The 18,727-nt window shown below is 35.1% G+C and overlaps 2 protein-coding genes across 7 annotated transcripts in view; one reads left to right on the forward strand and one right to left on the reverse strand.

Moving 5' to 3' along the window:
* The window catches only part of LOC134535007 (hydroxyacylglutathione hydrolase, mitochondrial), a 26,901-nt gene extending 15,605 nt beyond the window's left edge, over positions 1–11,296 (forward strand). For 5 of the 6 annotated variants that reach the window (XM_063373823.1, XM_063373821.1, XM_063373822.1 and 2 more), the window contains exons 7-8: positions 2,174–2,315; positions 10,995–11,296. In XM_063373823.1, coding sequence (XP_063229893.1) covers positions 2,174–2,301 — 128 coding nt within the window. In that variant the 3' untranslated portion in view covers positions 2,302–2,315; positions 10,995–11,296. Of the gene's footprint in view, positions 1–2,173; positions 2,492–10,994 lie in introns of those variants that run through there. The other variant, XM_063373820.1, reaches the window with a different exon arrangement.
* Positions 2,335–18,171, reverse strand: LOC134535009 (uncharacterized). Its single transcript, XM_063373824.1, has 5 exons — positions 17,943–18,171; positions 14,872–14,942; positions 10,942–11,101; positions 10,240–10,518; positions 2,335–6,700 (listed from the first exon to the last, which is right to left on the reverse strand). The coding sequence occupies exons 1-5, from the start codon at positions 18,063–18,065 to the stop codon at positions 6,605–6,607; spliced, it is 729 nt and encodes a 242-aa protein (XP_063229894.1). The 5' UTR covers positions 18,066–18,171; the 3' UTR covers positions 2,335–6,604.
* Between the last annotated feature and the right edge of the window lie 556 nt (positions 18,172–18,727).

Genomic DNA, 18,727 nt, shown 5'->3' on the forward strand with positions numbered 1-18,727 from the left:
GCATTATTAGGTTTTCACTAATCAACTTGGTATGGCTTGAATCATATGCATAGACAACCCTAAGATTGTGCAATATTTTCGAATTTTGAATACAGATTGAACCTAAACTAAGTTCTTTTTGGGTTCACCATCACTCAAGTTCGAACATTTGAGATGGTAACCAATTATTTAAAACATACTAAAACATGGTTAAAAATCAATAATAATCGTACCCAAACATTTTTTGATGTGTAAATATCTTAGCTACGTTATACAGCTTTTGGAAGGAGTAATTTAGTGAAAATGGAACGGAAGTCAATGATTGGAAATGTGACGTAAAAATGGCGAACCCACGTGTAGCAACGTAAACCAGGATATAGTCACTTTCATAAATGTTAGGGTACTTACCAAATGAAACATTATGATAGTGCTACTACCCTGTAATATATTTGAACTAAAATAGTCATAATTAAAGTAATCTCAAGTTTTAAAGTATCTAAGAAAATAATAACATTAATATATGATCATAATGTTAAATCAGTGTAATAATGTTAAGGTTTGTTTGTAGGAAGTATTCACATACTGATTTCTGTCATTTAAGCAATATACATGTAAACATATAGGCCTACCTAGTATTAAAATGTGTGTTTTAAATGTTTCAGTTAATATTTTATTAATGTCATAACAGAGTAACTTCTAAAATGTGCAGAAACATTATAGTATTAACTGTTCAGTGTATTTTAACAAGATGAGCAGTATTCCGTGTTGAAAATCGGGTCCAAAGCCAGGGTTCTATTGGAGCTGTTTCTAATAGTTTAAATTGTCCGGTTGTTTCGTGCTATTGGAAATGAGCTGTATTTATGATAACCAGTATATACAACTGTTATAAAAACAATAACCGTTTCATTACGTTGCTGGATCTTTGATAACTGGTTATCAAAAAAAGAGAATCTAATGCTCTACTGTGCGGTAGCGCATATCACCGGAAAAAAATACTGTAACTTGCCGCTAGGTATGGCGATATGTGCATTTCATTAGCGTAAGACCAGTTCTTGCTATTGATAGTATCAATTTTTAAACAGCAACAACTATTTTCTGAACGTAACTATCTATACCGTGCCTTCCCTTCGCACAGTTTGCGGTTATAAAATAATCATTTAGAAGTTGTCATTTTTAATTTCCTCTATCAATTAAGTAATAACAAATTTCCAAAGTAATGTTTTATACCAAAGTTCTCTGCTCGCGATTGACGTAAACAGTTCTGAGCTCGCGATTGACAGAAACAGTTCTCTGCTCCCAATCAACATAAACCATTCTGTGCTCGCAATCAACATTTTAAACAATGCTCAGTTATTTGACAACTATCAGGAAGTGGCAGTTAATCGTTATTTCCTAATTGTTTGGTTTAAACAGAATACCAGTTTAAGGTGGTTTCATGTGTGCATCATTAGGCTATGGCATTTGCACATTATAGTTAAGCTGAATATGAGTTAAATATAAAAAAATGTTTCATTAGTCAGTAGAAATTTCTTTGTAATTATGCAATTAAATTAGATGCTTGGATCAAATTATATTTAATTACATCTGTAACCATGACAGAATATTTTCTTTTGAATGAAAAAGAAAAAATTACAATACCAGAGTTAAAATGACGCCATAATTTTGACGGCTGTAATGATTTTTTGGTTGCTTTTTGCAATTGGATTAGTGAATGATGGAAAACAGACCTTCATGCCCAATAACTGGTAAAATTAACCATATAAATAACCATTTTGGTCATCCGTAGCTGTTATCTGTGTTTAATGATGGCAAGCAGCGTTTATAATTCGGGCAGCGAATTCTAGTGGCAGGCACAGAAACTGTGTGTATCATTTGCATCCAGAAATTGTGTTTTATTTATCAGTTTATATCATGCTCAGCATTATTTTAATGAATTCTACGTTAAATTTTGTGTCCGAGATTGGTATTATAAGATCATTTGCAACATGAACTACACGAGAGCACATGAATTTGCTCGTTACCGAGGTTAGATGTTTACTGAAAGACTTTCACTTTTTTTTTTTTTACGATATGTTATTGAGAAATATTCAAATGCTTTTACCAAATTATATCTCAAATCCTTGAGTTGAATCATGTTATCTCAATAACCAACATTTGTAATGTATTTTACACAATGAACTGGACTGGTTTTCAGGTGACGAGAAGAAATTCAATCCCTTTATGAGAGTTACTGAAGCATCAGTTCAGAACCACGCAGGGCAAAGTGATGACATTGCTACAATGGGATGTATTCGCAGGGAAAAGGACTGTTTCAAAGGATAAATTACATTGTTCAGGTAATAATAAACAAATATAAATTTTATCATTTTGTATTTGTGGGATACACAGTTTGCCATAGTAAATTAGGATATATAAAATATGTAACATGATAAACTAAAAAACAATTGGTGCTAATATTATTGTATGTTGATTCATTACAGTAATATAAATAAAATGTGCATTATAATATCTACAATTGTTAACATTTTTCACATCTGGCACAAATATAAATTCCACCATCCTGGCATGACTTGAATTTACAAGCACTAAGTCAGCACCAAAGTAATTTGGCATTAGTAATAATCTTGGATGTCCCATCACTTTAGTCCTCTGTGCACAAAGCATAACTTTTCAATGTTAAAAATTATTAAATTGGATTATTGTTATACCATGCTTGAAAACATACTTGAGAGTAGTTATAATATATTTAACTTTATTGTCAAATGATCAATGAATCTGTTTGGGCATGTTCAAGAATGCCCATGTTTCCTTAATGTAAATATTAATAGAGACATTGTCATTCCTTAGCCTTAATGTAGTTTATAAAACTACCCTAAGAGTTCTTAGCAGGTATTTTGAATACAGATTCAGCAAATGTCACAAATTTGACAATGTATTTGAAGTTATAACTTAAAAAGTTATTTCCATATAACAAATTAAACTGAAACACGGCCATTAGAGTTCACCTTTAAGCAGGTAGTAAAAAGAATGCATAATTACAGTGTTTTATCGCATAATCGTCACACATATTATACTAAATTCACGTTTGAAAAATAGGGGTGCAATTTTTATGCGGGGGAAAAAAAGCATATTTGCTGAGGTAAAGTTATTTATAAAAACAAAACCTATTGCACGGAAAGTACATTTAATTAAAAAGTAGAGAATATTCAAAAGCACGCCAAACAATTTAAATTAATAAGTCATCCATAGAGACCCTGAAAAATAGTAAAGCGCGAAATTCATGAAATAACGCGAAAATTGGATACTTTAAACGAATTTTGCGACTTTCCTTTGATTTTGACATAGTCGCGAAATTCACAAATTTTTGTGCGAAGTTCACGCTTTTTCGCACAAAATAATGTCCTTATGTCGCAAGTTCTATTTATTTACGCCATCATAAACATAGGCGTGAAATAAACGTAGATTGAAATACTAGTGCCGGAATATTATCATCGTTGAGACACGTTACTGAAATCCACGTATTTTTATTACTCTGTTTACAAGCAGTAAATATTGCCATCGCAAATGAAAACAAAATGTAACAAATGTCAACAATCGATATGTGCGCAGTACTAACATAACAAAATTGACTCCACAGTTTTGTGTTTTGAATAATGGTAGTTTCTGCCGCAAGGTGCACTGGTGTCAATTTTCCTAACCTAATTTAATCGCATGGAGCTAAGATGGCAGTCATTTTTGCGTGCACATATCTATGAGTGTTTACAACTACCATCCACATTTTGTAAGTTTTGTGATACAATTGAATTTGTGGCTAAGATGCCGAAAACTTCGACAATGTTTGATCGTGAAAGAGAGATGAAATCGGATGGATTTTATATTTTTATCAGCGGGACAAAATTATGATGTGCAAGTTCTGCAATGTGCAGGTTGATTGTACACGCAAAGACACGTGCAAAAAGCATGTGGCAAATGACACACACAAAACAAAACAAAAAAGACAAGACAATTATTTTGTCAAGCATTCTACCATGTCTAAACAAATCTCGATAGGCGACAGCGTGAATAAAGCAAACAAGCTTGAAAGTGCAGAAAACAAGAATTTTTTTCTGATTTTGTTAATATGATGCTGTAAGTTAACATTCCTTTGGAAAAAGCTGATCATCCAGCTATGAGGGAATGGTGTAACACCCATGTTGAAGGTTAGCCTTATTTATTTAGAAATGTTTTCCCCCTCTAATAAAAGTTCATAAGCATTATTTAGGCCTACAATATTATCAATTAACTTACCTTTACTTCAAATAAATATGTAAGTACCTCAAATTAACAAACACATAAATAGGATGAATTGCATTGTGAAATGGGGAGCACACCACAAGATATTTTTGACTGATTGATTGATGGTTTGACTCTGTAATCCAGCAGTATCTTGAGAAGGTTAGGTTAGGCTAGGCTAAGAATTGTTTTGAGTAAATTAGCCCATTAATATTTTCAGCGATAACCTTATAAATGCTACCTATTTATAAGTATATTGTAAGTTATGTATACATTTTAGGTGAAGGGGATTTGCCATCAGCCAACACTCTTAGAGAAACTTATGTCCCAAAAATTGGCCAGGCAAATAAGGAAGCAGTAAGGCTATGAGGTTTTTTTTTACACTGCCAATGGCATAATTTTTTCACAATTTTTTGGGTCTCTACTGATTGCTTATTTTTACACCAATTTTTTGGGTCACTACTGATTGCTTATTTTTACACCAATTTTTTGCACCGCTTTTGTCATTTTTTACACTGAAATCAGCCAGTTTTATTTACCATTTTCTGGGGTCCCTAGTCATGCAACAAAAACATTTTTTGTTCATCTTAATAGAAAAATGAAAACTGTGATCCAACCGCGGACTGGAAAGCAATAACTATCGTTGCAGTACACACTAATCATGAAAGAGTGTAGTTTACGCGGCACTAGACAGCACGTGTGTTGCATGCAGTCAGCGAGCTATCAATATAGATGTTGGACTAAGTGCGCATACTCTATATGGGCATCAGCATAAATGATGCCAACTAGCACTGGCTACATTTTTATATGCAGTACACAGTGGCGACAAAGACAAACAGATGAAAGTTTATAACGTTTGAAAATGTCTTTTAAAAAAGAAAGTTTACACCTTGGACTTCATATTCCTGTTAATTAATTAAATAAGCAATTATATCTGAACAAATAATAAATTTAAACTTTAAAGTATGTACAGTAGAACCTCGATGATACGTTCCCGTTTCATACATTTTCCCGTGTCATACGCCGATTAATTTTGGTCCCGCCGAAAGTTCTATATTTACAATGGTTTACTTTCCCGGAACATACACTTATAAAATCTTTAATTTCCCGTTTCATACGTTTTTACGAAGCGGAAAAGTCCTAAAATTCACAAATTTTTTTGTTATATTCCTCCTGATAAATTACGTTTTAATGCTTTTATTTTGAAAAACGTTCATTGTTTACCTTTGCAAACGTAAGAAAATAACTTTATCGCACCATAGATATGGATAGTATCGGAAAGACTGTGCACTTCGCTATTAGCATCTATGGCCAGCACCAAGCGAGACTAGTGGCGCGAATGATTATGAAAATGGTGCACGCGATTTACCAAGGCACGGATCTCATATTTTGTGCATTCATTAATCTTTGAACTGAATATACTTGTTTGTTATTGTTTTCTTACGATCGGATTGTTTTATATTTTACGTTTCTCAAGTTAAAATTTTATTGAAAATTGTTTCTGTTGCATAAAGTTGTTTGTAAAATGAAACAAACCAGCAAAAATTTCTGTTTTTCTTTTTACAATAGCCTGTTTTTTTATTTCTAATTTAGGCTTGGTGACCTTTCCCCCTCCAAGAAAGGACTGCTTTACTTGATTATGGACTGTATTTTACATTTCTGGTAGTTTTATTATATGTATATATAATGATGAATTCATATCTTTCATTAATATGATGCAATTATTTACACATTATGTATTTAAGTTTAATCTGACATTGGGCTGGTATGCTAGATTGAAATTTTTTTTTATTATTGCCATTCCCTTTTCATACACTTTCCCGCATCATACACCATTTTTGTGCCCTCCGTTGAAAAGTGTATGACAGGGGTTCTACTGTACATAGTTTTTTTTTTACGGAAAAATTATTTATGGGCAACATCTTATCTGGGGGGGGAAAAAAAGTAACTTACTAATTGAGAAAGTGGCTGGACCAAAACAACTGGCTATATTGGACAGGAAATTGTATTATGTGGTACATCTTAAACGAGTTTTACTGCAATTGTAGTTGCAGTATTTTCCCATTATAACTACCAAACTGTCTGACAGAAAGTTGAATGCTGTTCCATGGTGCTTTATCCTGTCATGTTTACAACCCAGACACAGCAGGACCAAAAACATCAAGCGACTGTTATTTGATAAAACACGGTACACAAAATCTTTTGTTTCAGTCTAGCATAATACATTACCTGTACTCTATTACCACATGAATGTTTCCTCACAGAGCAAAACAAATGCTATTAATTTGAGTATTCACAGTATAGGTAGTTTACGAGTAGTATTTTATGTTTCTATGTTTAAATATATCAGTGTTCATATGCTATTGTCTTCTTGCTTTATCTTGCTGCTGTATATCTGCATCTCCATGGCATACTTTTCCTTTGACTTTTCATACATCTCATAGTAGACCTAAAAAGAAAAAAATAATAATTTTATTTATTAAAGTACACCTTTTTAATGATGGCAATTGGTATTTCCTAAATTTTCTGTACCTTAGCATTTTGTATATTCTTTTGCCCAAGTTTTCTTACACGCAAAACTTTGTTCTAAATAAAGTATATATTTATTAACTGAAAAAATAAAGTTCTCGTATGTACAATCATGCATTGAATTCTATGGAATGAAAACTAGTTATTTAAACTGAACTTCTCGTATTGCAAAATTGCTATTTTGTGATTGTGGTAACGAAAGATACAATCAACTCTAAATTTTACCCTTCCCCCTCTCCGTGATTTTGCTTTTGTGAAACTATGAAGAAAAAAAAATGGTAGCACTATGATGGAATTATTAATGTTGCTTATTTTGAGTGCTACCTGTTGCATTTCTCTTTGAGCATTAAAAAAACTAGCAGGTTCATGTTATCTACATAAGGTAGCCGGCTCGATTGGTAGGAGAATGGCTTGAACGTGAGATCTAGCAAGGGGTTGATTCAAGTTTGGGGTTTAATCCATCACTAGATACAAACAACCTATGATGATAATGCAGCTTTTAGGACATACACCATTTCACTTTTGCACCGTTTGTCATGATAAAATTCACAGAAAACAAGATCGAATCAGCTGATGTCAGACAAACGGAACCAACGATGAGACCAAATAAGCATATGAACAAGACAATGACGACAGCACGGACAAAAAAATGTCTTAACATATATCATACAGCTCAAGAAAAAAATCCGTTGAAGGAATTTAGCCAAGGAAAAATGAATACAACAACGCAGATGAACACAGTGGGCTAACAACGATGAGACCGATTAAATGCAGGCAGAAAACATATAACCACAGCGATAAAGATAAACAAGTACTACGGACAACACAATGACGAAAGCACTGACGAACACAAAAGATTTCCAATAAGAAGTTGCGACACATTATGTTCTTGTCATCAGGCACAAACATACTGATATTGGACACTGGAAAACAATGGGTTTATATATGTTGGAGCTCTTCTCCTTGCACAGCCAATGGTAGGCAAGGGCTATTCTGATTGTTCACGCACAAAAGGGATGAGAGTTGTTGGTTTGCAACTGAGTTGTATAGTATATTGGCTTCTTTTTTAAATTAAAGGTATCCATATACAGTACAACCCTGTTATAACATTCTCCACGGGACCAACTTAAAAAAATGGTATAAGCAGGAAAATGTTATAAGCAGGAAATCATAAAATTACATCTTCAATTTGTATAAATTACGCGTGGATTGATTAAATTAAAGAGTATAGGTAAAACAACACAAAGTACAGGAGTAATACATTAAGTACAGCAATAGAGTGGAAAATTGGTTAATTTTATGTATAGATAATACCGAATAATATGCTAAAGAAAAAAATGTTTTGTACGATACAGTTCAGAGTCGAAACAGAAATATTCAACTCTTTTGCAATCGCAACACACGTTTTGTTGGGGTTCCTGTCCACTTGGTTAATAAACTGAATTTTTTCAGCTACAGAATATGAATTTCGCTTATATTTATCGGCCATCATAGCCGTACAATAACCTTAATAAAATTTCAATGCGGCATATTTTAATTAAATATTACCGTGACTACAATAAATTAGTGAAGAAAAAAAATACGGTAAAGGTTAACCACATACAAAAAGCTGTGAATATATCCATAGAACATTTAACTATCTCAAGGTGTTAAACCTTTGAAACAAAAACCAGCACCATAGAATACAGTAGCACTGTTTCCGACCATGTATCAGTGCAGAAAATGTGCATAATAAGTATAACGGAACAAATCATAGGCTAACGAGCGCGAACAGGACGCCATATTGGTAGTCAACCCGGTGAAAGTTGTGGAGTGCGTGTGTACGATGTCTATGGTGAACTACACAAATGTAAACATCTGATGTTTGTATATGCATGCTGTATTTTCTAGCTATGGGAAATTCAAGCATTGTGATTAATGGAGAAATGAAATTATGGTGTTATAGGCGAGAAAATGTTACAAACGGGAATGTTATAACCAGGTTGTACTGTATTTAATTTAATGCTTTGTTGACAATATTGTTATTGCTGACACTAAATACTGATTCCTTAAGTTTCCTTTTTATTGGGTGTTCCTTCGGAATGAGTGGTGCAGCATTGTCCCAGAGTTTTCTATGGTTATTGTCCCAGGCATGTTCGGCAAGGCTAGATTTTTGAGTTTCACCCTTCTTTGTTATTTTTGTGCTGCTTAATGCGTGTTGAAAGGGCCCTGCCAGTTTCTCCTATGTACATACAGCCACATTCGCAGGGATCTGATACTCACAGTTCCGACATTGAAACTGGTTTTACTTTGGTAATCATGCTTTTGATAGTGGAATTTGACTAAAAAACTGTTCTTAGTCTGTGTTTGTTAACCGGATGCAGAAGACGTCGCAATTAAGGCGAGTGACTTAGCACCTACGCCCTGGCGACAGGGCGGGAGTAATCTACAAGAACACGAGGATAAACTGTATACTGACTGTGTCAGCCCTGAGCGAGTCACAGTTCATTGTAATTAGTTATAAACATTGTAATTGTCTAGTTGTTTAGTGTTTTTCCTTGTTAAGAATATTTCAGTCACACTCTCATGCATGTTAAGATTTAGACTGAGAAGGTTAATCTTACATAATTGCCTTAATGTTTTGGTCTGCTATTTATTTTGTCTTTAATGAACTGATAATTATATTTTTTGACAGTTGTGGCAGTAATTTTTGTTATGAGTGTTTGCAATACGAGCCTACCCAGAATCCTAGGGGAGCCTTGTGACCACCTGTATTATTGAAGCACTGCCCATTGATAGCTTTGTTTTTATGCTGTGTTTTTCAATAATAAATTGTGGTTGCTTACCCCTGCCTCTAATTTCTTCAATCGTTGCCCAAATAGAAATATATGCCATAACTATTCACTGACTCATGGGCCGTCTGGGCGTTTCAATAACCACCTGCCAAGGAACTGCGCTGGTATTCACTGAATTCCGCTCAGAGTAGCAGTTCGTCACAGGAGAGATTTACTGACTCAACAGTCTGTCTGAGCATTTCCACTACTGCCTGGCGCAGAACTGCGCTACGGATTCAATGGGTCTCGCTCAGTGTAGCTGTTTGTCTTGAAAAAAAAAAGTTACAGAGTAGTACAACTGGTCACATTTCCATGACTAAATTCCCTCAACTGAATTCTTGAGCTGTATGATATTTATATGTTAAACATTTTTTGCCTGTGCTGTTGTCGTCGTGTTCATATGCTTGTTTGGTCTCATCGTTGGTTCCGTTTGTCCGACATCAGCCGATTCTGTATTGTTTTCTGTGAACTTTTTATCTTCATATTTATATTAATTGTTTGATTAACTGAATTTTTCCACGACAGTGCAAAACTGCAATGGAGTACGCCCAAAAAGCTGCATTAAATCAAGATTTCCCCATTGCACGAATCATTTAAAGAACGTACAATCATCTATACTTTCCAGTTATCACAAATGAACCCTTACCTTTTTGTCTTCGGGATTGAGGGTTTTCCACTTGCTGGCCAGCTGTTTGGTCAGCTCCTGCTTGGAAGTGTCGGTGTCGCCGCTCTTCTGCTCCGAGCCGAGCCTCTCCATGACGAGTGGCCGCTGCTCCTGGCAGAACTGGAAGAACGGGTTCGCGGGTCTCTTGGGCGCGTTCGGGTCCTTCTCAACTCTTTCCCCGCTCTTGCCACTCTTCCTTTTGGTCGAGGACGACCCACCGCCTGCCGAATTCTTTCTGCAACCTTTGTCCGATGCTGGACTCTGTCAAAGCAAAAAATGTTTCCATTTGGTAAATAATAAAAAGAAAATGAATCTACGCTGAATTGAAATCAACCAAGAAAATATGTAATCATAGCGAGTTCACAATCTCCTAGAAGCTATTTGCAATTCTTACAATTGAAATAATCTATGCTGTTACTATTAGAGTATTTCTACAGAGAAAAAAAACTAATATGGATCTACAAAGTTATAAATGAACTTTAAAAATACCACTTTTTTTTTATAAGCATGTCTTGAAATTTTTTTTTTTTAATACAAGCATTGCTTTAACTTATGTATAAATCCCACATATTTCCATTCCAATTTTTAAGATAAAAAATTATTCTAACTCCACCCGGAACAAAGTAATTTTACCGCCCGTGTGTTGCATCTGACAACACTGTTAGCAAGAGAAGTGAACAGTACTTTGCCGACGGGAGTGGATGTCGCCCTATGGGTGCCTCGTTCTTGTTTGACAGGCAGCTGGCTGGCTGTCGAGCTGAAGAGGTTGGGCTCGTCGAGAGGCACCTGAAGGGCCATGCTCCGCCAGTCCTTGTTGTACACGTCCAGCCGTGCCATCAGAGCCCTGGGGAGCAGACACAAGTGAAAAAAAAAAGGTGCTGGGGTTAACGACTTAAAATGTTTCACTTTACGATGCTCAAATCTCTTCAGGTCTTCTAAAGACGCTATCTGATCTCCGGCATGTATGTTACATGAGATTAAAGTGTGTTTCATTTGTTTGTATATTCTCTATAAATAAATATTGTTATGAAAAACTCAAGTGTAGCTGGATGTTTTAATATTTTAGTACCATGTTCCTTTTGATATTTCACCTACAGTGGACTCCCTCTTAATCAAACAGCACTAGCTGGCTAGACACGCATCGCGAAAGGTTCGTGAGTCTGCATCATCAACAGCTCCATCGCAAACTCGTGGCGGCCAGTTAAGCGGGAGTCCACTGTATCACAAATGTTTTGACCCATGATGAGCCTAACGTCCTGGGTTTGATTATCGGCAGGCAAGGTAGGTGATTTCTAACTCGTGAAAAGTTTTCTTTACCGGTTCAGGATTGGCGATGGATGAGGATACCACTGAGTTCATGAGAATGATAAAGTTAGGAATTGAAAAGAAATGGCTTTTTTTAAATCAAGGTAACTAAATAAAACCAATGTGGTTTATAGGGAGTATTATTAAAAGAAAATTGGTTACAATCTATTACTAAATGAAGGTATGTCCATGTAAATTCCAATTATGATGGTGGTATAAAAATTTCATTCTTTGGAATTATGATAAACTGAAAATGCTGAAATAGTGAAATTAGACAATAATAAAGTTAAAAAAAAAAAAAAAATTGTAAACAGAGAAAGTTATTTTTAACCATAGTTACTGGACATTATAAAAGTTTTATGGGCGAATATGATGACCTTAACAAAAATCAGCATTTTTTTCATCTTTTAAAAAGAAGTAATTGTACAGTTCAGGATTTCATTATTTATGATTTTATGTCTCGTCAACAACAAAGTAATTAGAGATGGACAAACGAGAGGAAATTGCTTGAAGAATCTGCCATTTGTCTGGAGTGGTTTCGGAAAACCATGAGATCACTATCTCTTATTGACCTACTCTCGAGGCGGCCTTTTGTGATTGACCTGCCGGAAACAGCGCTGGGTGGTCGTTCTACTCATGGAGGCAAGATGCTCTCAGGTCATGCTCTGGATGTTCCACCTCTCAAGGAAGAGTTGCGAGGGCAAGACGTCTGCTGGTTGTGGCACGATCATCTGCTTCTGCATTGTTTTTAACGTTCCGTGTGTTGTTATTTTTCAGACAGTAAATAACCTATTTATTTAAAACCAGTGAACATTGTGTATTAATATTTGAACATTTTTGATTGAATTACTTCTGTAAATGTGAATTTAATTAGTAGGGGCAAGATTATATGGTGAATTGCAATAACACCGCAAAGCTTGGCAATGCAAGTTAATAATTCATAATGCATCAAAATTCAAACGAAAAATCATTAAATTAATCGGTGTTTAAGCAAAACTTAATTTTGTCAGCATGAAATTTCAACCAATATATCTAACTAGATTGTGAAAAGAAAAATATTATACTTTGAGGTTGCATCTCTTGTCATTAATTCATTTTTTTGATTTCTGATGTCTGCTCTTTACATTTTACAAACACACAATCACTTCCAGTTTATTTTTATTCCAAATAATTTTGCCCAAGACATACATATTATGAATTAAGTGTACAATACCACTAGTCAAAATGGCACTACTACTAATGAAATAATTATTATAAAATATCTGAGAATATTATTTGTTGAAAAACATGCTTTCTTTATAAATAAAATTAATTTATTAAAATAAAAGTTACACAGAAAAATCCTGATTTAAAAACAAAATTGCCTTAATAAAAAATAAAACCATAAAATCATGTCCCTAGAATACATGTTATGTGAAGTACATCCTTATTTAAGATCTTATGTTTAAACTCATATAACATAGTTCCATTAATCTCTCACCATTTTTGAAATTATATTAGGTAATTATTGCCAAAGAAATTCCACCTAAGACAAAACTTTATTTGTAATAGTATTTTTCAAGACGTCTTTTTTGCGACAAACTAATAAGAAATTAAGTTGTTTTCTTTGCCCATACGAGAGTTACCAACTCTTTTTGATGTAAGTTCATTTGCTCCTAAGGCCCGGTCCACACGAACGGGCAGTGTGCGAGACGGGAGCCGCGCGGCGCCCGCGCAGCAGTTGCGTGGTGCAGTCCACACGAGCGGTCAGTGTGCGGGTTGGGAATGCGGCTGATGTCTGCGGGCATTACCATTTTGGAGTTCAGTCATTAGATGCAATGGATGCACGCCATAGTGCAGTACTTGTGTACGTAGGTATTCAGGTGTTAAAAAGAAGAAAGTCGAATCCTAAGTATTGGGTACACATCCCATAGTGAGCAGTTGTTTGTTACAAGGAATTTTTATTGCAAGGTTACAGGGAAATTTTTATTGCAAGAAGAGGAAATGAAATTTTTTAATTACTTCAGAATGTCGTCTGCAAGCTTTCATGAACTGCATGAGACTGTGAATTATTCCTTGCAAAAGCAAGATACCTACAACGGAAATGATGGCTTTAACGCTTAGGTAAGTGTGTTTCCTTTTTCTTGTACTAACTTGTACTAAATACGTTGACAAGGCCATTTACATATCGCAATAACTTTCTTAGACAATACAGGTTTGTTTTAAATATGAGAAAGATAACAAAATATACTTGTATTGTAGGTGTATTCATGCAATTCTATTAATATTGTTATGTACAGTACGCACTGGAAAACAAATATGTCCTTAAGTCTGAAAAAATTATTTTGCACAGCTATTCACGTACAATAAAAATGAAAGATAATAAATATGAAACTTGATATTCAAAGTGTTTATTTATGGTATGCACATTAGGAGTCATCCGAGAATGCAGACAGTTCATTCGGTGTCAGATGGTGACACGATGGAACGACATGAAGTGAAAAGCCGATTTTCTGTAAGCTCGATGTTTTGGCTTCCTTGTATTTGTGACAGATGCTGGGTATACATAGGTTTTGCACTTTGTACCTGGAGCTGTCCATACATAGGTATTGGAGGTGGGTGGTACACACTTGTAAGTGGTGTCTGAAAAGCAGAAATGTGGTTTGGGTGTGCGGAAGTACTTTGCAGTGGCTGCATAGGAGCTGTATTTAGGGAATAAATTATTTTACCTAGTTGCAATGTTGCCCGTCTAATTTTTTGGAATAAACGCAAAACCTCCACTCGGAATTCCAGTTTCTGGTCTGTATACTCTTCAACATCAACCTTTTCTACGTCAGTGTCATTCACGGTGGAAACCAATTCTTACTAACTTGATAGCACACACAAGACGGTTCCCCCGCAAGACTGGCGCGACCGCCAGTGTGGACGACTCTATATCTCTTAACAGCCCGTAACAAAGTTGCGGCTGCCGCGCGGTGCCCGTCGCGCTATGGGCAGTGCGGGTGGCAGCTACAGCCGCACGGCTGCCGCGCAGTGCCCGCCCTGTATGGGCTGCTCTACCTATCTTACTGTCCGTAACAAACCGTGCGGGCGCCGTGCGGCTCTCGTTCCGCACACTGCCCGTTCGTGTGGACCGGGCCTTACTCTCACAACGCCAAGGGAGTAAAATAAACCTATGGAAATTCAAAGAAAACAAGACCAGCTGGGAATTCTAACCCTGATTTCTGTGTCTCACCACAGCACGAACTTGTTCCTAGGACATGAAATAATACAGCTACGCCAAGATAAAACTGCAATATTTCCAGCTATGCACTAGTATAGAGAACTTACTGGCGATGTTTTCTAAGTCTTTTCACGAGCATCTTGCATTTGTGTATTCTATGCACAAGTCGTTCATTGTCCTGAAACAAAAGCTTTCTAATGAGTTCGTGAACATTTTTTGGAGACAGAACAATTACAACACAGTATATTATTCACAACTTTTTGATTGGAAATCAATATTTTGAGTAGTTTTGGAATTTCTAAGCTTATCTGATTCCTTCTCCTGTTTAAGGGGTCCCTAGTCAGGGTTGTATCTGTGTTTGTGAGGCTGGATGATAGCGGTATCACTTTTAAGTGCATGGCTCTGAACTTATATGCAGTATTCTTCTTGTGCCCAGGGCAAAACAGTGAGATTTGAGCAGTAAACATAACATTATGTGACGGAGGAATAAATAAAAGGTGTAATACAAGTCCCTTGAGTGCTTGCAAGAATCTGTACAAAGTATTTCATGTCTAAAAATGATTCTGAAAACAAACATTTTAGCCATTTTCAAGCTTCTAAAAATATAGTTTTGAAAAAAAAAAATACAGTAACAAACACACTCGTCTGCTCTCAGCGTATTAACTGCTACTGGAAATTGGGCACCACTTGAATATCTTGAGCTGTTTTTAAATTGGTTTGTACACCGTATGTGAGCCCGGATAGGAGAGTCCCTTAAGCATACAGGAATATTCCATGAAATATAATCTATGCTGTGTTAGGTAAACCATGTCTCTGGGAAAGCCACAGACATAAGTCTTTTATGGGTAACTGAAAAATAGAGAGTACTGGCTTTAAAGACAATTCGGAAAATCAGAAATGTGATTAATCCAAATAGCAAATACCTAGATTGGTCAATCACCACGAGATTTGGCTTAACACATTTCTTTTACATTTTTTTGTTGCAAATATTGTATTTTTTAGCAGAAATATTTCAAATAGTGAGACTATAGAAGCTAATGAAAATGAACTAATTGTGAGAGAGAACTGAATATGTTACTAAAAAATTTAATTAAAATATTTGCCAAGCCTTTTACAAACAGGTACCATATCTGGTGACAAAATTGGCTACAAAAAACATAATCAAAATACAATGCTTGAAAAACATTTATTGAAAATTTTCCTAGATAAAAATAATAATTGTGTCTAAAGGCAAATGACCTGCCATGGTTAGTGTTTACCCAGTTGTAGAAAAGCTTAAACAAATTTAACTAACAATGTTCATTTGTTTACAGCAGAAATATTGAGAATACTGTTCTTACTAATGGACAAAGTACGAGAGAGTCAGAGAAAGTCTTGTGAAATAGTTAAAAAGTGGGTTTATCTGAACAAATATAATTCTAAAATTGCTTTTTATGGCACAACTAGCATTTCTTAAATTACTATCCTGCAAAATCATGTTTTATTCTAATTCCCCCCCACCACTATTTTTTTTTCCATTTTAAATCTACTCTACATTTTTTTTCCTGGATCGCGAGTGCACCTACTGCTGTTTTTTATCTCATATTATTTCTCGTTTGGTTAATTATTTAAAAGGCAGGGCAAAATAATCCTGCGGTTAGACTGGTGTGCTCTCCCCAAAAGCGTCGCTCCTCTCCAGCTCCGGGAAGCAGAGCAGCGCAGAACAGTTATTACGAATGGGGTAACGAGAGTCTAGGCAGTGCAGAATGGTTAATTAAAATACACACTTTTGTGGAATAATTACTAAAACCAGCAGCATCTAAAACCTTTCATGGAATTTAATTTTATTCAGAAAACTCAAGTGATCCACTGACATTTACATCTCAACATTACGGAGCTATCTTGTCTCAATACTTTGGATACGGCTCTCTATCCACTCTCAGACACTCGCTATGTTCGGTGATGTAATGCTAAGTAAAGAAGTGCCCGATCTCTTTCAACATATACTTGTTCGCTTAAAAAATCACATGTTCAATCTGCAAAGAACTGTTTTCCTCATGATGAAACACTTAAATATGTATTGTAACCTTAACAGTGAAGAAAATTATAAATATCTTATGACACAGCTTTTCGGCAAAGTTAAAATAAAATTACAAAAATACCATTTTCCAACACGAGAGATGTTCATTTATATAAAAAAAATTTGTGACTAAAAATTAGTTATATAATGAAACAGAAAATAGACCCACCCGGTCTAGTCTATTTTGTGGTGACAGGAATTGAATAATTACCATGATGAAAATTCTAGATAGTATTTTAATAGGTATTATGAAGTAGAAAACAGTTCCACCTGGTCTATTCTATTTTGCAATACTGCTATATAATTTTCTGAAAGTAAAATGTTTCAAAAGAATTTATTCTCAGTATCGTGAAGTAGAATACAGTCCCACCCAGTCTATTATATTTTGTGATACTGGTATTTAAATATTTTAAAGCAAGACTTAAAATATTTTCTCGAAATCATAAAATGGGATACAGTCCTACCAGGTCTATTTTGTTCTGAGATACCGATATTGAATTTTCTGAACATGAGACATTTTAAATAATATTTTCTCGGTATCTTGCAGTACAATACAGCCCCAGTCTATTATATATTGTGATAAAGTGCTATCACAATGTTTATTGTTCCCCACCCAAAACCCCCATATTCCCTTGCTTGTGTCGAAAGAAAGTAGGGGTGGTAATGATGTATGCAACATCATATTGGTGAATTCATTAATAATGTTATGGTATCGCTAACTAGAATGGTCCCTAGACTAGTAACGTACAATACCGGAGATTATCATACTGTTCTGCAGAATCTACATTGGCCTTCTAGCTTGTCTTCACCTCTGCCACTATACTGACAATTCGCTCATTCCCTTTAACTTTTATACTATTGTGTGACAAAGAATGTATTTTTGTTATCAGTTTTCTTTAATATTAATACATCTTAACTTAAAAATGCAGAAGTGTTTAAACTGAGAGTATTTTGTATCTCTAAGACTCCTAGAATTGTTTGAATTACCGAAGAGGCAACACACTGACCCAAAATGACACAGTGAGAACACGTGAGAACACGAGAGAACGTGATTCCCAAAGTTATGCTTAAGAACAATTTATTTTAACTTGTACTACAGCTGTGAGGCTAAAATCTTACTTGTTGTATAACTTCACACCTCTCCATTAGCAACTGGTACTTCCTACGATAAATATTAATATTTTCATTTTCTATTTCTTCATCCGAATCATCTGACATCTCTAAAGATCCCGTAACTATCATAATAACAACAAACGAATAAAGCAGACTGTTTGTTTTCGTATAAAGTTTATACCGGTCGGGAAAAAAACATCAAAAAAAGCCTTGGTTTAAAATATACAGCCATAAACAAAAAACATCAAAATAGCAAACAATGCTGATAAAAAGTTGCAGAATTTTGATTGTTTATTCTACTTAAAAGAGGTATTACAAGACAAAGGATAAAGAAAGGCATAAGCTAAATTTTGCTAAAAAATAACTGCAAGCAAGTAAGAGTGCTGTATTCCTAAACGTGTTGAAGGCGAATCCCAGAAAAGAAATAGTTACAAAAATAATTCACTATACTGGTAGAAATTGGTTCCAACGCATTCTAGCAGACGTTTGATAAATATAAAACAATTGTTACAACAAAACATTTAGGAATTCCAGCATCACACGTATTAAATGGGGTTATTCTAATTTTCTCAAGGAGTTTTTAAGTTGCAATTATTTTTTGCTATGATACTTAACATGTCCAAAAATTTTTCCAGGATAGTTTCGCTAATACAAAGTTTTAATTGACGTACCAAAATGTCTGTTATGTCTCCCTATATTTACGCCAAATTAAGGGATCTTTTCACATGCAAAGAATTTGAGCAACTGATCGGCAAAGGATTGACGCCAGCCGCCGGTGCTCCTTCTGGGTT

This window comes from Bacillus rossius, chromosome 8 (genome assembly GCF_032445375.1).
Source record: "Bacillus rossius redtenbacheri isolate Brsri chromosome 8, Brsri_v3, whole genome shotgun sequence".
NCBI lineage: Eukaryota > Metazoa > Arthropoda > Insecta > Phasmatodea > Bacillidae > Bacillus > Bacillus rossius.